Source organism: Scomber japonicus, chromosome 3, assembly GCF_027409825.1.
Source record: "Scomber japonicus isolate fScoJap1 chromosome 3, fScoJap1.pri, whole genome shotgun sequence".
Classification (NCBI taxonomy): domain Eukaryota; kingdom Metazoa; phylum Chordata; class Actinopteri; order Scombriformes; family Scombridae; genus Scomber; species Scomber japonicus.
Window position 1 is genome coordinate 27,120,552 of NC_070580.1, and position 23,583 is coordinate 27,144,134.

The 23,583-nt window shown below is 37.9% G+C and overlaps 1 protein-coding gene across 1 annotated transcript; it reads right to left on the bottom strand.

The window, feature by feature from the left end:
* Positions 1-5,757: 5,757 nt before the first annotated feature.
* ngfb (nerve growth factor b (beta polypeptide)) lies at positions 5,758-6,363 on the bottom strand. The gene has a single exon (XM_053316323.1). It carries the CDS (start codon positions 6,361-6,363, stop codon positions 5,758-5,760), a length of 606 nt encoding a protein of 201 aa, XP_053172298.1.
* Between the last annotated feature and the right edge of the window lie 17,220 nt (positions 6,364-23,583).

Genomic DNA, 23,583 nt, shown 5'->3' on the forward strand with positions numbered 1-23,583 from the left:
GTAGAAACCTGCCATCTGTTTGCATCTCCCACCTCTTTGTGCTATGAGTAAATATGATGAAGTTTATACCGCCTCTTCCAGATCTTTGGGACTCAATGTAGGACTGAACAAAACATTTTTAACCACATTCATATCTTCTCAGCAGCCATTGACATGTTGGTTTTCATGAAATAAGAGAGGAGTTTATCATCCTAATAATCTTTTCTCACAGAGTCACTTTTAATCTGTATATCGCCCTTCACCACACTACCAACAACCGTTTTTATTATGGAAATAAGGGACCTTGTGTACAGTCGCACCTGAAGACACAGTGACCTGAGATTATTGTAAATCACTGACCGTTAAACATTTAAAGGAAGTTGCATGAGAGCTGTAGCCAGAATTTTATAGGTCACAAGTCCTCCTGCACACCTGCAGAAGAGTTTTGACCCGACACAAACAATAAAGTCTGTGATGAGTTTTAACTATTTTATATTTATTTTACTGAATGTAGAATGTAGTGTGTCTCTTGTTTTATATATTTAAATATGTATTTTCTTCTTCTGTTCAAAGCATCTTTGAGGTCCTTGAAAAGCACTTTTATAAATAAATTGTTATTATCTAGTTAAATGTTACATATTATCTGTAGAATATACTGTATATCACATCATGAAGATTTAAAGCATCTAGATTTAGTCTTAAAAACTTTTACTGAATACTATGGAGCCCCAAAGTCCTGAATGATGATATCTTTACATATTAGCCTTGTGTCTCTATGGGATAGCAGTGTTTCATTTTATCTTTATATATTGGATGCATTACAATGACATTTTACACAGACTTTCATGATGTCCAGAGGATGAAACCTGACTTTGATGATCACTTGCCTTTAAAAAAAAAATGCACCACCACGAGGTTGACATTTGTGGTTTAAAGTGAAATATCTACTACTACGAGTACTGCTGGATGGATTGCCATGAAAGCTGTTATAAATACACCCTCACACATCTACTTTTGATATCATGCATGGAAGAAGATAATATTTGTACACATACTGTATCATAAAGAAGTATAACTACATTTACATCCCACACCAGTGAGACAAGCAATCTTGTGCAAATGATGAAATAAAAAAAATTGAAAAAACTTTCAGACTTCAATATATGTAATATTAAAGTATATTAAAAATAAAATGTAGTTTGCCTAACAAAAAGAAATCAACCTTATAGCTTTAATTTGTAGCATGTTAACAGTGAGTTGCAGAGTACATGTCAGTGAACCTCTGGATTATTTTTGTATCTGTTAGTAAATTAAACTAGTAAATTAGTAAACTTGGTTTCCTTTATTTATTTAATGACAACTATAATTCAAACATGTATGTGTACATATGTTGTAGTGTTGCACACTGGCTGAAAATCACTGCATATGAATGAGGATCATATACAGCATGGAACATCTCCAAAGCTCCTCTATGTGTCTTCTCCACAGGCCAAAGGGGGGTCAGCTTTGGTTCACCCGCTCTCACATTCAAGCTTCTCATGTTTGTGGTGCCTTTGTTTGCTGCACTGATGTGGGAGGGAAACAGCGACACCCTGTTTGTCCGCCAGGGTATCAGTGAGGATCAGTTCAGTCCGGGCGGATCATGAGACACATCACATCACTGCCTACTTCAACAAAAAACTGCAGAATTATGAAAGGATTCCTTTATGAAAGTAGATAGATAGATAGATAGATAGATAGATAGATAGATAGATAGATAGATAGATAGATAGATAGATAGATAGATAGATAGATAGATAGATAGATAGATAGATAGAACTGGTTAATTATTCTGAATGTGATCACTGAACTGCATCGATTTTAATCTAATATCAGTTTGGTCATCCAATACTGTCATGAATTCAGAGCTGTAATTATCACAGTGGAAGTATACCCAAACTGAAACCATATCCTCAGGGTATAATGGAGTCAAAATCCCATTATCCTTCTACAATACCCCCCACCACACCCTGCTCGTCTGTGCTTGATACATAAATCTGGCGAAATAATGTAACCTGATCTCCATATGGTGCAACTGTGCGTCATCCTTATGATCCAAGAGACATCAGAGGTGAAGGGAGATAATGTGGTGATATGAAAGAGAGGTCATGCTCAGATCACAAGGACCTTAAAAGGACTTCTTGGGTTGTGAGACAGAGTTAAAAAAAAATAGATTGGTAGACTCACATTAAATGCCTGTAAGTGAATGATCTTTAGTTTCTTTACAGTTTCTATTAATGTGAAAAACAGAAGCACATATTTGCATTTGAGGCATGCAGCATCACGAAGAGGGCAAAGAACAGAAATGGACAGGACACAGACACAGAGGTGTCTGCCCTCATCGTTGTCTCCATCTAGTGGACAAACAGAGAAAAGCAAGTAGAGACTGTTGTGCTGCATTTATGTACAAAAGTTTAAATGAGAGAAAAGAAGTTCCTCTGTCGGTCTGTTCTATTTTATTCTACGTATTTCTTATGATGAACCTTTTTTTTTTTTTTTTTTTTTTTTACATCAACTTGAAATATATATATTTAATATTTAAAAAAAAATTCTTGTCTTATAGATGCTTGTACTTTTGTTTCATACATTATTTGTCAAGTAATCTCATGGTCCTCATGCTTGCGTTTTCTGAAGCTTTTAACCACCTCATGGTCTTTATAAACTGTTTTTGTTTAGCTAAAATACTACTTTCAAGGTCCAGAATGAGCTTTCATGCTCAATTCATTACTTTTGTTTACAAAGGTAATTTTACCCTTCATGTCATTACTCTTGGACATTAAACAATACATTATACGCATGTTGTTATTATTGTGATTAACAAAATGCAGCCTGTGTAAATTTACACTAATGACTTGACTCAAAGATGAAAGTCAGATTTTTGGTTTCATATATTACAGGAACACACTCATAGATCTAAATATAATTCAAACATAACACAAGCCTTTCCAGGGTATGGGAATGTACACACTGATGTTACTTTGCAGTATATTCTCAACACAATGTGTTGAGATGAAATGGGACTTTTATCTAACTATGATGTGTTGCTCCACATCTATATCGCATCCGCAGGTTGTGTTTTCCCTCCTTGTATTATTGTATTATTGTTTGGTTCAGTAAAGAAGTGATAAACAGAATGAAGAGCTATTTTGTCTTTGTGGATTGCCTGAGCTCAGCATGATGCATGTGAAGTGGTAACACTCACTAGCTTCTAGCTTTTCTCTGAGCTTATCAACTTTAATACAGTTTGCTGAGCATTATGAGACATGTTTTCCTGTAAAATACTGTTTGGTGATTATGAAAACACAATTTTGTAAGAACAATAAATTATTTTTTGGCGTGTTTTATCAAATTCATGAAGCCTTAGTGCTGCTTTTAAAGTTTGCAAGTATAACAAACATTAACAATAATTATCATGATGCCTGAAGAATACAATATAGGATGTTTCTGTTGGTTCTATGTTACTTGATCACAATAGTATATGAGCAGGAGAGGTTTTGTTTGAAGACACATGTTCCAGCCTTTAACCTGTAGATGGCAGTGCTGTGTTGGGGCAGTGAGGTGGAGATGGTTCACACATGTCAGTAGTAAAATGAAAACTCCCAGAACAGCTAGTTAGTTTCCCAGAAACATAATCTCAGGGGCTCTTCCTTGTGTCTGTTTCCACTTCTCCGAGCTCACATCAGACATCTTACATGTCAGCTGCAATAGAAAAATAGGCGATGAGCCTAAAAAAATCACAACTGATACTGATGGGTAGCCTCCAGCTCAATTTGTAGAGTAGGCCAACTGCCTACTCTGAAATATCACTGCCAAAACAAAGAAAATGAGAAGCCATGCTATTGTAAGCTGCAGCCTGAATGATGAATCATGGGCGGTTTTATTCATATTTAAGTCTGTCTGTGGTTTTATATTTACTATGAAGAGCAGGACCAAAAACCCCAATACAAAGCCACAGTAGCAAATTAATGTCAGCAAAATGAAGCCATGTGGGTTTCCTCTTCATTTTTCTATCTTGTTTACTCAATCTGAGCTGGATAGGGACAACAGGCATACTTTCCATTCAATAAACATCATAAAACACACAGTGCAAGTATGTGAGTGTTTAATAAATAACAATATCATCAACAACGTTTTAACAAAAGTTTTGTTTATATCAGACCTGGGTCAAATTGTATTTCCAAAGAGCTTGGGTTTCGTCACACTACTTAAGTGAGTGAGTTGTGCTACAGGGCAAAACAATAAAACAGGAACAGACTTCAATGAAGATTGTGTTCTTTCTTGCTTTCACTTGCTTAGCTGTGGTTTAGGTTTTAGACAGGTTTAAACCAGAACTGTCTTCGGAATTACTTTATTTTGCCAAGTAAGTAACACAAGGAATTTGACTTGGTGCATGCACTCCAAGGTGGCCATCTTTTGGCGCAAGGATCTTGTACAAAATCATATGCAATCTGTCATTTCTACAGCTTTTTTCCACCTTGTGTGATCCCACAAAGGCAAATTTCTGATTTACAGTGTAAATTACATTTACAGTAATATATGTCATATCTGCTCTTTATGGAGCAGCACAAGTCCAGTACCTGCAGAAATGAGGTCAGTTTGTCACTGATTTAGGCAGTATTAGGCAATATGTAATAATTATATATATCATTTTTATTTCATAATTTACATTTGTATCAAAATCTTACAAAAGTTTATTTTTGTGATACTCAAAAGTGTAACTAGACCATAAATGCAATAAAGGCACGCACTTAATATTGTTCCAGTGGTAATTCTCTCTTTCTTTAGCGGTTAGTTACAAAGGAAAACCTGACAGCTGACAGCTGAAAGCAGTTGTAGCATTTTCTGTCTTTTTGAAGTTGAAGATAAAAACTTGGAAACTTTAGATTTTCAAACGAGACTAAAGCTGGCATTTACTATGGTGAAGTATTTTATGTCAATGTGAAACTTAAATTATCTGTATTCATTTATTTCTCTGATTTCTTTTCGCTTCCATTGTAGCCAGTTTTATATTATTCTATATAAACCATATTATTAAACTGTATTTATTAGAAATATATTGCAATGTTGCTATTTCACATGGTAATTGATACTGAAAATATTAAGGACTTAAAAAATATCTATATGTTTTCCCAGAATAACATGACACTGTGTAGAATATAAGTATTTCTTAAATGTATAGTATTGATTATGTGTAGATGTAGCGTAAATCCTTGTCTCTGATTGGTTGTTCATGCTCTAGAAATGTGATTAATCTTGTGTTCACTTGCTTTTAAAGGTTACTCTAACACTTCGCTCTGAGTAGGAATACAGTTAATCACTTCATAGATGTGTTTTTTTCTTGTTGTTGTATTCTTGGGAGTAATTCCTGTGTGCTTGTTTGAAAAAGCAAACAGGTGCAACTTTTAAACCTCTGTAAGCTGAACCAAAGTGAAGACAGGCAGATGTTAAGTGACAGCAGCTCAGTGTTTGGTACTCAAAAGCTACAAACCAGCCGCAGATACTATTTGACCCAGGCCTGGTGTATACTGTACATGCAGTCCTGATACGTTGACCTACCAATAATTTACTTTGTGCAGAAGGTGAGAAGTCTTTGGTGATAAAGTTATGCAGAGAATGTCACAACTTTTGGCATGTTAGCATGAGTATGTCTGTGTGACATGTTTGAGTGTATACTGTATGTTTGTATTGGACCTTTTTGAGTGTGTGAGTCTCTGTGTGTGTCATGTGCAAGTGAGGTCTTCACTGCCGCCATGACTTGCGGCTGAGCACACACACACAGGCCACGTTGATACGTATGAGTCTCCAAGCCACCAGGTTATTAGAGGAAGTCAGGGCACGTACAAAAGTGTGTGAGTTGGTGCAGTAGGAATTCCAGTGCCTCGCATCGATTCCCAGACAGCCTTGGTTGCCTGCACGGGCGCTGTGACACGTCGTCTCAAAGAAGTACTGCTTCTTGTTGACATTGTTGATGTTCACGTTTGGTAGCACTGTCACCTCGTTGCCTGAGATGTCCGTGGCCTTGGTTTTGTTGCCCACCCAGACGCTGATACTCTCACACACTGAGTATACCCCACGATGTGGCGTCTTCCCCGCCTCCCTGCGGGTCCTCCTGCCGGCACCCCGTGGCCCTGCCGGCTGTGCATCAGGGGGCTGAGCACTGAACAGCACCCTGGGTGAGAGGTAGCGGCGCTTGGTGAAGAGTTTGGGGTCCACTGTTGGGATGAAGCTGGGGTTGTTGCCTGGATCCTGCTGCTGTGCTGTCGTGGCGGCGCACGAGTCCCCTCTGATGGCAGCCGCAGCCCGGGCACTGAAGAAAAGGAGCAGGACCAGCATAGACGACCTCATGGGCACACAACCTGAAAGAGTCAACAAACAGAGAAAATACACCTGTTAGTGCAGTTTCATGGTACATCATGTTGAGCTGTAATCAACTTAAAGTGAGGGTTCAGCGTAATTTCGACCTAGAATCATATGCATCATTATGTCTATCTAAACACCGCCTCAGCCCTTTTTTTTCGTTTGGTTGCAAATTAGTGGAGTTAGAGCCATCAGTTGAATGGCTTAGTACAGGTGCTAACGGAACCAACAGTGTATCTCGTAAATTACCCCACTAATAATGCCTGGATTGTTATCAAACTTCTACAGTAGTACAAATAGGGTCTTTACTCATACATCGATGCATCGGAAAGTTTGTAAGTACACCAGGAGTTTATTAAAATAACACTTACCTGATAGCTTTTACTCTGCTGCTACACATCGAACGTGAAGAAGGTGGTCTGTGCTGGATCTCGCACGACCACACGGTATTTCAGTGATCGCGCAAGATTTCGTTAATAAACTCCTGCCTGGTGTACTTACAAACTTTCCGATGCATTGATTTGTGAGTAAAGACCCTATTTGTACTACTGTAGAAGTTTGATAACAATCCAGGCATTATTAGTGGGGCAATTTACGAGATACAATGTCGGTTCCATTAGTGCCTGTACTAAGCCATTCGGCTGATGGCTCTAACTCCACTAATTTGCGACCAAATGAAAAAAAAGGGCTGGGGCGATGTTTAGATAGACGTAATGGTGCATATGTCGCTTTAACTTAGGTGCTTGCATGTAGCGTCTCCTCTTTAAAGTGGGAAAACACTCCTTCCCTAACACTAATGCTATAATGGTCTTGCATCAACAGTTAGCCTACACAGTAATACAATACATGAAAAAATTCTTGTGTGGCTAATAGAATATAGTTTTACAGGAAATTTACAGGAATATTTTGGATAGAGAGTGCTTCCACCAAGGATTTGTCCTAATTGACCAAGGAGCACAGATTAAATGGTTATGTTTTGGTTCTAGATAACTTAAAGATCTAATCATTTGGATCTGGGTAAAAGTTAGAGTATGCCATCACTACTGAAGGAGGGAGGATACTGAGCATAACCAGAGAGGCTCAGTTCATTTGTATTTGTACATGCAAACAGGAAGATTGAATGTTTAATATCTAATTATTGGTTAATTGCTAAATGATTAACTTAATAATATCCACAGAGAGGACAGTGACATGACTATGGAGGACGTCTGCTGCATGTGGACAGTATATAGCTGATACAGCGGCAGGCTAAGGATGATGTGTTACACACACTTTTTTCCCCTCAGGGGACAGAGCAGTACAACCAGAGAAATAAATGTAATCTAAATTAAATAATTTTAATGAGACTTTTAAAATGGGTCTTTTCAGACTATATTTTCCATGTTTTTGTGGATGAAATTGAAAACTTGAACCATGACTATTTGTGAATTATCATATGTAGTTTAATTAGACTAACCATACATTTTTGGAAATTGCTTCTTGAGCCAAAAGACATTCACAATATAAAGCGAGATTGGCTAAACTCACATAATATAATTGTCAAACTGTACTTGGAGGCACAAAAAAGAAAATAATAAAATCATCTGTGGTTTTGCAGGATAAAATAGTACAATTCCCCAGAAACAGAGCTGAGTTCCCTTTGGACCAGTGAAGAATATGATATACATACACACTGTAGATCTTACAGGATATCCATGAAACCACATACCAAGAGTGTCAGGTGTTAGAATATAACAGACACTGTTGTGACATCGCACATCACACTCCACACACTAGAACACACAGCACAACATCTGTCCTCGCTGGCTTGCATAAATTGACAGCCTGTGTACTGTATTTAACACAGAATAGCAGGAATCACAGGCGTGTTAACACCTGCGACGGCACTGCTAGCAGGCTGTCAGGCAGGTTTATTATATTCTGTGTTTGCCTCAGGTGTAGCTGTGAATGCACATGGATTAAAACTGTTGGCAAAACAGATCAAAAGAAAAATCATAGTCTATACCTAGAAGTATATCATTCGAGTTATAATCACCTTTAGACCTTTGTGAGGTCTGTCCAATTCAGCTTAGTGTCAGTTCTAACACTTCTCTGCTCTCTCCTTCTGTGTGTGGTAAAGCATTTGTATAAAAAAATAAAATAACACATAATATCACATAATTGTGATGAACAGATAAGACCACTGGAGGGGAGACAAGTAAGAGACAATTAGGCGCTAATTTGTTTGTTTTTTTTTATTTGTAATTGCTGTAGGACATATAAGTTGATTAACAGCATACAACCTAAAATATGTGTACAGTGTGAAAAGTTCTAAAGATTCTGAAAACAACCCTTGGGTGATGAAAATGTTACAAAAGAAAAGAAAAACCTTTGAATGAGCATACTGTCTCCCTAGCAACAACATTTTTGTGTGTGTGTGTGTAGGAAGCAAAAGAGTCACTAAGAATCACTAATGTGAGGCTGTTAAGGACACTTAAACAAGTGACCGGTCTGAAAGGAGGGTCTAAGTCATATTTGTGAGTTATACAAATGCATGTTATAGACAATTAACTTGACTTGAAACTTACTATCGTATCGTATATCGAGTTTATTTACTCCCATACAACAGAGAGATGAGGTGACTTCTGAAATCTCTCTTTCTATAAAGCAAGGAATTTTTGCCAATCTATATGTATGTTAATCCTTCACATATAAAACAAACCATTCATCCCATCTACTTCATACCTGGTGGATGTGATGCTAGGGACCCAAGCGGGTGCAGTGTTGAGTGTAGCAGTTCTCAAGAAATCTGTCTTTCTGTCTTTCTGTCTAGATGTATGTCATTTGCATATCTTCAAAATTGTACATCTGATCTCTCCAGTAAAAGTAGCCAATAGGAAGGCAGACATGTTTAATTGGCTGCAGAATCAACCTTGGATAGGCCATAAACTGCTTCTTCACTGGTTCAACCTCTGTTAAGTTTTACTAGTGAAGTTTCTGTCTGGATTTAAATCATTTAAATGGTTCAGTCATTATTGTTTTAATTGATACATTTGTCATTGATACATACATACAATAATGAGCAATCAGCTGAACAGGCACGTTTTGAACGGGCACTACACCAGAAAGGTCTAAATGTGAGGCTTCCTCTGCCAAACTACAAATAGTATGCTTATTAATTATTGCGTTTTATATTATATTGATGATTCTCTTTTCAATGCTGCTGACACTGTGAACTGAGCTTGTACTGATTCCACTGACTATTGCAAAGTCAAGTAAATTAAATGTAGTGAGTGAATTTCCTCCAAAATAAATCTTTTATATGTCATGCAGAAATAAAAATAAAAAACTTCTCAAGCATTACTGTAATTTCTATGTATGCCAAGATGAACTCTGTTATAAAAAATATGGCATTTCAACCAATTCAAGTTTTAACTAACCTAAAACGTTTGTCACACTTTAGGATGTTATGAAGTACAGTAGTGTGCAAGCACTGCCTTTGTTTTACACATGATTAAATGAGGTGAAAACAGTCATGACATACATGTATTCATGACATGTTTGATATTTGTTTTGTGACTCAACACACTGATTGATATACATGCTGCTACAGCGATCAGCAGGATATACTGTATACTCTATACTTTTTGTTCTCTTCTTTTTAGCTCTCATGTATTCGTCTCAGTACCTTTTCAGTGTCTCCTCAGGGAACTGTAGCACCTCGGGGGCACCTAGAGGATGTGATTAGAGCATACGCTGTTCTGGGCTCCTGCCATCAGACCTGGCTGTGGCCCCCATTCAGCACACCTCTGCCTCCACTCCTCAGCCCTGTTGAAGCAGAGAAAGTGTCTCATCAAGCTCATAAACCCACTATAAACACATTCTTTGTGAGCGTGATACGGGAAGAGAAAGTTAATGTGCTATTCCTGCTTGCCAGATACTCACATACTGAACATACCGAAATAAAGAAGCAGACCTGCATAATGTAGATTATCTACGATAAAACATGTAGCACAGTTTAACGGTAATGTCGTAGATAAAGTCAGCATTCTTGGATATATTTTAGCCTTGACAGGTTTGTTGCGACTTGAACACTACTGTGCCTTAACAGACAGATATATGGCTGGATATTTAAAGTCTGAGGGTTATTTAGGAGCAAGTAGAAACCAGAACATTTAGGAATTCAGTACTTTGAAGCCACACAAGAGGGGTTAAAGAGATGTCAGCATTACGTAGTATTTATTTTAAAATCAGAAAGAACATTTATAGCACTGTGATTAGTTTATGTACAGCATGAAACACAGTCAGCAGTTGAGTTAGACAATCAATCAGAGTTACCCAGAAGCCTTAATTTTGTTTTGATATTTTATCTTGCTATTATGTCACTGCACTCAAGCATGCTTGAGTTGCATGTTTTCATGTTAGCAAACTATGTGTCATATTACACTTTGCATTGTGTCAATCATCTGGCACACACTGAAAGCAAATGTCCAAAGTGGCCAAAAACTGAGAAATAATCCTTTTTTTTAATGTGGGTGTTTTTAACTTCTGTTCGATCATGGCTGAAGAAACACTGAACAGGATATGGCATACCTGCAAAATGACAGGGATGGAAGCTATACATAAACAGAAGTAAATGGGCTGTAAATCTGAATGACGGTGGTGTACTCCTGTGAAGAATGTACTCTGGCACAGGAAGTGTTCATGCTTTATGGCACCTCAACAAAGGTGGTCTCTGGCTGTCAAAGGATCTAAACGTGTGACCTTTTAATGGCAGAACGGACTGTTTAAGAAACAGGTCACGCTGTGTTTGTATCCTGTGACCCCACAGTACGCACTGAAAATATCCTAGCACCAGTGAATGTCTTTCATGAACATCATTGTGTTCATGAACACAATTATCTGTTGGATTAACACTGTTGTAAAACTAGCAGGAAGTCTTTTCCAGCTGTGTATTCATGCTGCGTTTTGCTCCTGACAATACTGAAGTATATTAAAGGAACACAACTGCAAAAATCTCTGTAAAAAAGCATCCAGACATACAATACGTGTATACGTAGGCTCAATTACTGTCTCACTAAATGTTTGGACAAGAAATGTCATGTTGAAGATTAATGTGAGTGTCAGACTCTGAAGACATAAATGATCTGTGATTTTGTTCAAATCGCATCCCAGAATGATTCAGTGACTGCAGGCAATACAGAAACTTCAATCATATCAGTTTGGAAACAGCAACAGTAAGAACACCAAGGAGTAAATAAGAATAATAGAACAACAGCAACAACAGCATTATTATCTAGTATATCATAAAAAAGTGATCATGTTAATAGAAAACAAATGTCTCTGTTATTTGGAGTATCTGATTTTAGCCCTTGACTCACAGCTGCAACAGCTACTCAGTGGTTAAGAAACATGTAGTCAGCAGTCTCATCCTGTGGTGAGGGGAAAATGGCAACATTCATTCAAGCTACTAGGTGGGCTACAAATATGCAACACTGCTGTACAACATTAGTGTGCACTGGACCATCCTAGATCACACAACTCATTCAGGCTTAAAGTAGATGTCTTACAGCAGCACAAGACCATGCTGGAACGAATAAGCTGCATGGTGACTGTGATCAGCACCACCTGATGACTGGAAAGTGGAAAATGCTGCTTGGCCAGATGATGGTAATGGAAGAACAGTGAGAGAAGTGTTTCTTGGCACATCTAAGGCCCCATTGTATATAATTATTAGATGCTTTCCACCGGATAATGTGCCATGTCATGGAACAGACATTGCTATGTAGTCATTTTTGTTTTGATTTGACTTTGGCTTCCTGAAAAAGGCTTAACACTTCCCAGACCTAACCTAATAAAACACAGTTAATGTTGGCCAGGATGTTTGCGGCACAGTTTGCCAATGATAACACTGCAGGAGATGATAGTGGAGTCGGCATGGACAAGATCTCTGCGGAAAATGTCCAATAAAACCCATTTCCGATAAATCAGGCTGAACTGTGGTCAAGTTGCCCCCGTTTATTTGGGACAAAAGTTAAGAAAGTAAAAACTGTACTTTTTAGTAAGTAACTATAATAACTGTATGTCATGCTGCTAACACTATCAGCAGACACAACATCTTCAAAGCAAAGACTGACTTTTTGTCAGTGAGTGCATTTACATGCACACTAGTATATGGATATGATCAAAACTGGGATAAGATTCAATACTGGGACCCACTTTGTCACAGTTTTTGTATTAAATGTACTTAGTGGCAATTTGTGTCTCAATATACTTGCTGGTTGCTATTTAAGTGTAGTGTTATACCTTTATTCTTTATTCTTTATTTTTAGATAGATAGATAGATAGATAGATAGATAGATAGATAGAAAGATAGATAGATAGATCACAGACCACAGAAAAGTGTGTTGTTAAGCACCCTGTCAAATTTGAATGATTAAAAAAATCGCCAAATATATGAAATTAGGCTTCAAAGTTGTGTAAAAAGCAACCTCTTTCTCTGCTGCCAAACACTGTGGGAGTGCCCGCCGAGTCCGCTGAAACCAAGTGTCACCTGTCAATCAAAGTCACCACCTCTACCCGAAACATGGACGCTACGTCTGAGAGTTTTCTGCTGCTAGCTCGGCTGCTAGCTCGACAGCTAACTCAAATAACTGGCTAACTGTAGACTGTAGTAGTAGTAGTGTGCGCTGAATGTTTTTATACATCTACAACAGCAGGGGCGGGTTTATGCTAATCACCACTGCGTTACTCAGACCCGCCCACTAAATCCTGAACACAGAAATCTTGAAACATAGTTTGTGAAGCCTAGCTCCACAATTCAAATCTAAATGGTTGAAATGCTTTTTACACCTTTTTTAGAAATACATTTATGACCTATTTAATGTGTTTAGAAGAAAATGTCTGAATTCACTTTACACAGTCTTTAAGTTACTTAAACTTCTTTTTGACTGTTCAGTAAAGTGGAATAAGTAAAGTTGTATCTACTTAAGGTCTGACGAGGCCTTAAGTAGATACAACAAGTAATACTACTTTGATTTGCCAAAGACTAAAGTGATTTCATAGGACAGTGTCAGAGCTTGAACATAATGTTTAAATCAGCTGCAATCAAGTTTAAAGTTTCAGAGCTCTACAATGCATTGAGAGTGCACCGAGCACCCAGGAATGATATTAATATTAATATTATTAATTAGTATTTCATGCACACGTTATACTTATTTCGTGCACATGTTATAGTTATATTGTGGCCACAATTACATTTTTTTTTTTTTTTGGCTACGTAAATAATATCTATCTATCTATATCTATATTTGAGCCTGGTCCTAAGAGTACACCTGAATTTCATTGTAACCTATGTTTTGTACAATGTCAATAAATAATCTAATCTAATATATAATTCCCGCCTCAATTCTCGAGGTATTACAGTTTTTAGAACCATTCACCATCACCACACTGATTTATAGCTCAGAAACGACTTTGAAATAATTCAAACCATGGCATGTGAACTCATAGTTTTTTCTATTTAGACTTTAGCTTTTTAGCTTATAGACTACTTTAAAATGTGATGCTAATGTAGCGTCGCTCACGTAGCATTTATGTGAAATCCTTCATGACGCAATACTGGTGTTCCCGCCATGTTTTCTGATTCAATTCTAGAACATTGGTCTTATCAACTGTTGGCTTTGAACTCCACTCACAGCAGGCGAGGCTGATGTCTGGGCCGTTAACTCATAACGGAAGTTCAATGCTGAGATGCCGGGGATCAAACTAAATCGCAACATCAACCTAAGTTTGCTATTTTTTGTAACGCGCTTAGTGTGAGATGTGTTTTGCTTGGGCTTTCTTCAGTTGCAGTTTGTGTGCTTAGCAATTACCCAAGAATTCTCCCAGTCTGCTGGTCTACTTGCTGTTCCGCTCATCTGTTTATGTTTAATGTTTCAGCGTCTACTGTCTGCTAGTGTCTGCTTTTCTGCTGCTGTCATTTACTGTAAGAGTATGCCGTATTTCCTTTGGTATTTAATTGTCAGTTAATATCTTTCCGTGCCTGATCTTGGTTTTCTTTGGTTGTTGTTGGTCATTGGTATGTTAATGTTTTGTTAATGTCAGTGTTGAGAGATATGAATATTTAAGTGTAAGAGGGCTGTCATGAAGATGAGTAGATTCCTGTCCTGCCATACCTGAAGCTCAATATGGCTGTTTATCAAAGCTACCAAATTCTGGAATCTGTGTTTAAAATCTTCAATCTTCAACTTACACATGATTTTATTATGTGTAAGTTGAAGATTGAAGATTTTAAACACAGATTCCTTTCCTTTGGTCTTTAATTTACATGCCTGCATATTAAATTGCTGACAATTACCATCTACTATCCAGTAGGGGGAGTCCCCAATGCAAAACACTGGTGCATATGGTCTAGACCAGGGGTCAACCATTGGGTTCAACCATGGGCCAGATTTTTTCATTACTGTTTATTTTGGGGGCATATGTTCTACAGGCACAGTTAAAACATTTTTGATGTGCTTTTTTTTTACTAAACAGTTTAGGGTTGTGTCTGAGGACAAATGTTATGGTCGATATGGTTGAGGCTGAATTACTGTTATTGACACAAATATGTTCTGGTCAGATAAAAATGATGCTAAGTACCTGCATAGGGGCCTGATTTACTAAGATCCCAAATAAAGGGTACTGAATTGCGTACACAGCGTTTAGCGGGTGATCTACTAAGAATAACTGCGTAAATTAAAACAGGTGCAACAGGGTGGAGACAGCAGTATTTAAATGAGAGTTTGGACGAGCAGAAAGCTGCAAGAGCAAAATGAAATGTGATCAGGTTCTAGTGGAAGAAGTTGACAAATATATTGAGTTTAAAAAAAAACTAATATTGCCAGAAAAACCGACATATGGGAGAATATTTGTGACAAAGTCAATGCTGTTAGTAAAACCAATATTCCACTCCAAAATATTAACACTCGTCCTCCTCGCCACAGCAACAGAAGTCATCTGTGCACAGCCGGTTAATACCTGGACTTAAAAGGTATTATTTATTAGACACAGTTTTCGTCAGAAAAATTACCTTCAGGTCATGTAAAAGATTTGATGTCATCTATAAAAGGTAAAGTTATAGCTTTTGTTAGGGGGAAAATATTTTTGTTGGAAGGCCAGATTTGACACACTGGCCACTATTTGCCGACCATTGCCTTCTTAATCTGTTCACATTTAGCATATATTTTTAACTAAACCTTTTTAACAAATGTGATTTCTGCATCATGGAAAAGCACCTCAAGTAGTACCCTTACACTAAAGTGGGGATGTCTCCGATGTCAACATCTACCTTCCAATATCTAAACTTCTTTTCTTAGCAAAGATCCTTGAATCACTGGTCAATTTACAATTACGCACTTTTATTGATTCACTAAACTTACCACAACCACAACAGGCTTGTTTTCACTAGGGTCACAGCTAGTGGTGGGACTGTTATCGGCGTTAACGTGCTGCGTTAACGTGAGACTCTTATCGGGCGATAAAAAAAAATATCGCCGTTTGTCACCAGAAAATGTGAACAACCTCTGCCTGAGTGACTGGTGGAAGAAAGGAGAAATAGAGCTTGGACTGATTGACACAAAGCTACTGACTGTAAACAGTTCATCACGACCTCTTATGTAGGCCTACAGTTCAAAATTCATGATTAACTGAATAAACAGTTAGTAAACACAAGTACATCTTATTGAACATGATTTATTTTCATCACCAATTATCATAGTAGAATAGCTTTCTCAAGCAGTTTGTGATGCATTTTGGAAACAGGAGATGAGCCCCTGGTCTAATACGCCACCTGGCTTGAGAAACCCGTTCTCAAAGACTTACTTTTAGTCATTATTTGGGTAGCACACATATTCTGAATGCCTTTGGCAGAATTCAAATGAGCCATTTTAATCTAGATTAATCTAGATTAATTCCGAGATTACATTGAGATTAATCTAGATAAAAAAAACTAATCTATGCCCACCACTAGTCAGCACTAACAGCTGCAGTTTCAGTTATTGATAACATTGTCTCCTTTGTGGGTAAAAAAAAAAAAGTGCCACTCTCTTTGTTGATCTCTCAAATAGTTTTATAGATTGAACATAAAATCCTACTGTACAAACTATTGGAAGAGATAAAACTGAATAATTGGTTCCATTCTTACAGAGATACTATCGTTGCTCATGGTATTCAGTCAAGCCATCTTACCATTAGAAATGGGGTGCCGCAGGCGTCTATGGGTGGTCCATTGCTGTTTTCATTATACATAATAAAATAATTATTCCTAAAAATATTTCAATTTCCTTTTTTTTCAGATAAAACAGGTTTATATGCCCCAGGCTCTACTCAAGCCCAGACTTCGTGATGGGTCGGCGTAATTTTGACCTAGTGTCATATGCACCATTACGTCTATCTAAACACCCCCTCAGTCCTTTTTTAAAATTTGGTCATAAATTGGTGGAGTTAGAGCCATCAGCTGAATTACTTAGTACAGGCGCTAAAGGAACCGAAAGTGAATTTGTAAATTCACTCTCGTAAATTACCCCACTAATAATGCCTGGATTGTTATCAAACTTCTACAGTAGTTCAAATAGGGTCTTTACTCATAAATCGATGCATTGGAAAGTTTGTTAGTACACCAGGAGTTTATTAAAATAACACTTACCTGATGGCTTTTACTCTGCTGCTACTGCTAAAACTGTAAACATCTTCGAAATCTTGCGTGATAACTGAAATACTGCGTGGTCACGCGAGATCCCGTACAGAGTACATCTATTATTGCCGGAAGAGACTACTAGTAGTAGTGAAGAAGGAGCAAGAAGCAGAGTACAGCAGAAGACATCAGAAGACATCAACGTGAGTAGAAGGATAGGACAACATACCTTACAGTTGTATATAGACTTATATATATATCTATATATATATATATATATATATATATATATGTATATCTATATATGTATATATATATATATATATATATATATATGCTCTGTGTGGGATCTTGCGCAACCACACGGTATTTCAGTTTTCGCGTGAGATTTTGAAGATGTTTACAGCTTTAGAGGTAGCAGCAGAGTAAAAGCATCAAGTAAGTGTTAGATGTAATGGCGCATAAGACGCTAGGTCACAATTATACTGAACCATCACTTTAATCACAATAATTTTAAATGCAGAAAAGTATATGGTATTCTTCACCTCCACGAGTGACTCACACTATCCTGCCATTAAGACTTTGTATGACTCATATGAGTCATGCAAATACTTGGAATTTGGCTTGTAGCAGACTATCATTCAACTTCTTAAAGAATGCCTGTCTATTCCCAACTAAAAAACTATTGTGCAGTCAACCTTCATGTCTTTCCTTGACTATGGAGATATTCTGTATTTCCATGCTGCCTTATCAACACTTCAGCAATTATCATAGTGCATTATGCTTAATATCAAATGACAAATTTCACACTCATCATTGCTCCTCTGTATAACATGCTCGATGGACCATTTGATGTACACAAGTCTTAAAACAACAGACAGGTGCCCAAATTAACATGTTCTAACAGATTTTTCTTGCTAAAATCTTTTCTCCTGTTCATACTGACCTTCAGAAGATCCGTTCACAATGGGCCTACAATGTAAGTGATGGAGGCCAAAATCCACAAGCCACCTGCTGTGCAAAACTGTATTTTTATAAAGTTTATCTGAAACTAATGTGAAGCTTCAGCCATTAAAATTAGTCAAATCAAGTAGATATATATATATATATATATATATATATATATAGGGGAGAGTGGGGTAATTTGTGCCAAGGGGTAAGTAGTTCCACCCCGGTTATCTAGAAAACCATAGAAGAAGTTGCTCATGTGACCACATATTTTTGAAGAGGCATCCATTTCACTCATCTTGTGAAGAGGGGAGACACTTGGCTTGAGAGGTTGGCACATTTAAGTTCAAAAAACAATTTTTTGCCCTCCAAAGTAAAATTTCTGTGATCAAGTTTTTTTTAATGCTGTGTTTGAACAATTGTAGACAACTTTGAAAACAGTTCATACATGTTTTAGTGCTTTAGTAAGCTACAGCATGAGTATATACAGTTAGCATGATACTAGCTCAAAACAGCTGGGGGATACATTTTTTTCAAAATGGTGGGTCTGGGGTAATTTGTGCCAAAGGCCTGGGTTAAGTTGTGCCAATGGGACAACTTAACCCAATTTATGATTATTTATGATATATTACTTAATTGTATTTTATTGTTATTGTATATTGTATTCTTACATTTGATCACTAAAACTATGTGATATTCTTAATTTTAGACCATCGTGCCACACAAATACAAATACAAAAAGGAGACATTGAACCCTTCTATGCTCCGGAGGAGAATTTCACCTCTAGCAGCACAATACGAATGTTTTTATAAGTAAATTGTATTGAATTTGTTTTACTTTTATATAGCATTATCATTTGTGAGATTAAAATGATCTGTTTTACTTCAATTATCAATGGCACAATTTACCCCACTGTATTCTCTCTAATGGCACAACTTACCCCCTACCGGGGGCAAGTTGTGCCACAGGACACTTTTTTTTCCTAAAGCTATATTTCTCAAACTGTTTGTTTAAGATCCAAAGTAATTGTTCCCAGGGATGCACAGCATCCTAAACTATATGTAGATATCTTAGTTGGAGGCATTACTGTTGTCCCCTTGTTTTAAGGGCACTTTAAGTAAAAATTGGCACTACTTACCCCACTCTCCCCTATACATATATATATATATACATATATATATATATTCAGCATTACAGTCTTTTTGTTAGTATTCTTCCACAGCAGCTCAAACAAAAGAGGGAATTGTATGCTAAAAAGACAGTAAATGTGTCAGATACAGTGTTTCCCACACATTCATTCTTTCGTGGCGGCCCGCCACGAAAAAATTACGTCCGCCACGAATAGATTTTTCGGCTTTTGGCTCGCTCGACCTCGCTCATAAAAGCATAGTAATGGGACTCTGTCTGTGAATGTAGCTTGTCGTTACAATTCCGGGGCAGTAGGTGGCGGCAATAAAACCAAAGAAGACGCACTTAATTCACCTGGTCGGCCAGAAGAAGAAGAAGAAGAAGAAGAAGAAGATAAATAAGATAAAGAAGATAAAGAAGATAGACAGACGAAGATAGACATAGACATATGTCTTTGCTAGAGGCTATCTGCTGGTGTGTGGTGTGTATGAAACAGGAGGAGTTCACGGACGTAAACAAAACAGTCACGTGTCCCACAGATGCAGTGTCGGGAAAGGGACCGTATATGGTTTGTTCCGTGTCTGTTACATTACGTGTTGGACTAAATACATGGACATAGAGGAAAATATTTCGGTATTATGGAAACGGATTTCATATTTCACCAGAATGGATACTTGGCGAGCTGTACAGAAAGTCCTGAGTCATAAGATGATCGTTGTGGATAAAGAGAAGACTTTGAAGGTATGTATCATTATAGCTGTTCTTACTTTAGCTGAGTGGCTAGCCAAGCTAATCGCTAATACTATTACGGCTGTGAGCAACCATATAATTCATGAGTGGTCTTGAATGAATCAGGAGAATCTAAGCGTTCAATGTAACAATGTACGACATGAATATATATGTTTAAGGGTTGGTGTTTAAAACATTCAGAAGAACTTGTCGCTACCTCCCAACTTCCGGTCCGTCCCGTGGGCGGAACAGCGTGTTTTAAGTGTCTGCAGTTCCAATCCTTCATGTTGGCTGAAACAGACAAGTCACCCTCAAATATGCTGAACACCATGTTGAAGTTTGGCCTGCAGTTAGTCTTCCCAAATGTTTATGTGGCTTTGAGGATGTTCCTTACGTTGCCGGTGACAAACTGTGGGGGGGAGCGATCATTTTCTCATTTGGGGAGAATCAAAAATGAGCTGAGGACCACACCACCACAAATAGATGCCTGTCCTGTGGGAAACACTGAGACTAACTCAGACTGCTGAAGCCTCAGATAAGCTTCAGATAAACTTCGAAATACAGTTTTCATAAAATCAGTGTGTGGATTTTGGCCTCATCACATACATTGAAAACGCATTTTTAAAGTGGATCTTTTCATTTCCAATAAGAACAGGAAGAATGAGGAAAAGCTCTTTCGCCATTCATATGGGCACCTGTTGTTTTTAGACAGACTTGAAAAATTGTGAACTTGCTCTTTAACCTGTCTTCACACAATAAATCGGCTACCCCCCCCCCCCCCCCCCCCCATCTGGACCTATTATACTTTTATTTTTATATTTTCATTTTCTTTATTGCAAATTACATACAAACAAGGCACAAGAAGTCACAGAAATCCAATTCATTCTGTCTTGGATTGAGCAACTACATTATGAAATGTACAGCATATCAAATTGAAACGAAACAAAGAAAAGAAAAGAGAGAAAAGGGGAGAAAAAAGGGAATACAGGGTGTATTGGAACTGTTTATTTACTGCTAGAACTTCCAGGCCACTAGGGGTCATCGTTCTTTCATTTATCGTTGGTGTTGCAACCTCAGCCTATAGCAAGCAACAGGAAGTGATGCTTTGGTTGTATCATGGCAACGGAAAAATGCTCCGACTTTATATGAAGTTATTAAGTTATATTTGTTTCTAGCCCTTTGAGTGGAAATATAAGTGAACATGTTATAGATAATTTCTTAGAATGTATACTGTTAATTGTTGTAACATATTTGCAACACGCAAACGTTGGTACGTTGGCACGTATGACTGTTGAGGCAGGGTAACGGTAGATTTAACCAGTTTTAAGACGCCATTCATAACATCAAAATCAATCGCATTTACACCCACATCTTCATAACTTTTAACCTCTTAATACACGCCCCAATTTTTTATGTTTTTAGCCTTAACGACATGCCCAAGTTGTGAGCAGCACAGATTCCACATAGTTTGAGACTCATGTATATGTATATGGTATCATTGGAAAGGTAACACTGTCATGATTCTTGTAAAAGTGTCTGTGTGATTCTGTGATTTACTGACAAAGAGTGGCAGAGGTTACAATGATGGGGTTGTTTACTCGCCCATAGGTTTGCCTATACAATGACATGTGTACAGACATTCAGGGACCTCTCAGTGGGATATAGACACAATTAGGCCACAGCCACAGGTCTTGCAGGCAGTCCAAATTTGGAGTCAAAAGACCAAAAAATGCCTCCTCATCACTCCAGTTCATAACCAACTCTGCTGCCTCTGCATCCGTGTATTTCTTTGCCATATGTAGCTATCTATGTATTTATTTAGCTATATTATTTATCTATCCATTTATTTAGCTATAAAGATGTCAAGTCGAAGAAGACCCAACCGTGTAACAAAATGCCGAATGATTCAACTCTTTTACGCGCCGGGTGCGCGCACAGACAGTGGAGCGTGCCGGTTACGCTCATGGACAGCGAAACTGATAACTTAGTGTCATACGTCATACATCGTTGGAAACCTCACACTATTGGCTAAAAGGTTATCAACTTCATTTCACCAAATATTTCCATTGGCTGAAACGGCTGTCAATCAAACCCACGTTGTCGTTGTCGGCAGTCACACATGGTCACATGTCCTCATTGGCTTTGGAGGCATGTACTGCCTAATCCTAAACACCGATTGGCTTGTGTGTGGTGTCGTCAGAAGCAGGAGAGGCTCACGGTCGTAAACATCTAGTCATGTGTACTCTGAGATGGCCGTGCAGGTCAGGAAATGACGTAAACGGGTCGTACATGGTTTTTACCTTACGCGTTGGACTAAATACATGGACATAGAGGAAAGTACTCCGGTTTTATGGAAACGCATTTCATATTTCACAAGAATGGATACTTGGCGAGCTGTCCAAAAAGTCCTGTGTCATAAGATGATCCTTGTGAATAAAGGGAAGACTTTGAAGGTATGTAGCATTATAGCTGTTCTCACTTAGCTGAGTGTCTAGCCGAGACAATTGCTAATACTATTACGGCTGTGAGCAACCATATAATTCCTGAGTGCTCTTGAATGAATCAGGGCAATCTAAGCTTTTTAACAATGTATACAACAATATATATGTTTATGGGTTGGTGTTTAAAACATTCAGAAGAACTTGTCGCTACCTCCCAACTTCCGACCCGTCCCGTAGGCGGAACAGCGTGCATGTCAATCTTGGACCCACTATACTGTATGGACCAGTCTGTAGGCTACATTGTAGCTGTGGAGAGTGGACTAAAACTTTTAGAGGGGCGACATAAAAAGGTATGTGGTTTAAACATTTGGTTCTAATCTTTTACAATAATATAACAATAACAGTTCAAAAAGATTAACAGATTTTTTATCACCTTTCTATTTCCTTTTCATCTCCTGGTGCTCTCTCTGTTATTTACCTGCACTTGATTTGAAATATTTCTGCTTTTCTTATTATTGCCCTCTGCACCTCTCCACTTTACGTTACATTTCTTTTTACACACCTTCCTCTTATTCATTTCCCCCCTCACTGATCAATTAAGTGTCTCAGTGGTGTTGCTTATTTCAGCTAGCTAAGCTAGTTTAGCTAAGCTAATAAAACAAACAGAACACGTACAATTAGCTAGCGTTAGGCCGACGTAAATCTTTTAATCTTTTTGAACTGTTATTGTTATGTTATTCTAAAAGATTATAACCAAATGTTTGAACCACCTACCTTTTTATGTCGCCTCTCTAAAAGTTTTAGTCCACTCTCTTCAGGTACAATGTACAGACTGGTCCATATAGTAATCAGGCGGGGAGTTCCAGTCCTCTGAAAAGAAGCCAATGCAGAAGTAACTTAGAGCTGCATTCTATCAAAAGGCCACCAGGGGGCGACCGTTTTGTGTTCAAAAAGACTTCCGGCTCTATACAAGTCAATGGAGAATTCACCAATTTCTCACTTGATTTCTAACCTCAGTAAACGTTTTCAAAATGTGTTTATGGTCTCAATCGCTAGTTTAAAGCCTTTTTCAATGCAGTATGATGTTCATTTGTGAAATTTTGGCCTCCCTGATTTTATATTTGACGATAAAGCAGGCTACGTGGCTACGTTATGATTGACAGGTTGATTGACCAATGTCCTTGAGATCCAGCCCTCGCAACCAATCGCAGCCTCCCCGCTCCGCCGTTGGCCTCGCCCATACTTCCGTCCATGACTCCGCCTCATGCCCATATAAGTAGAATCCGTGTTCTTTTTTTTCCCAAAAT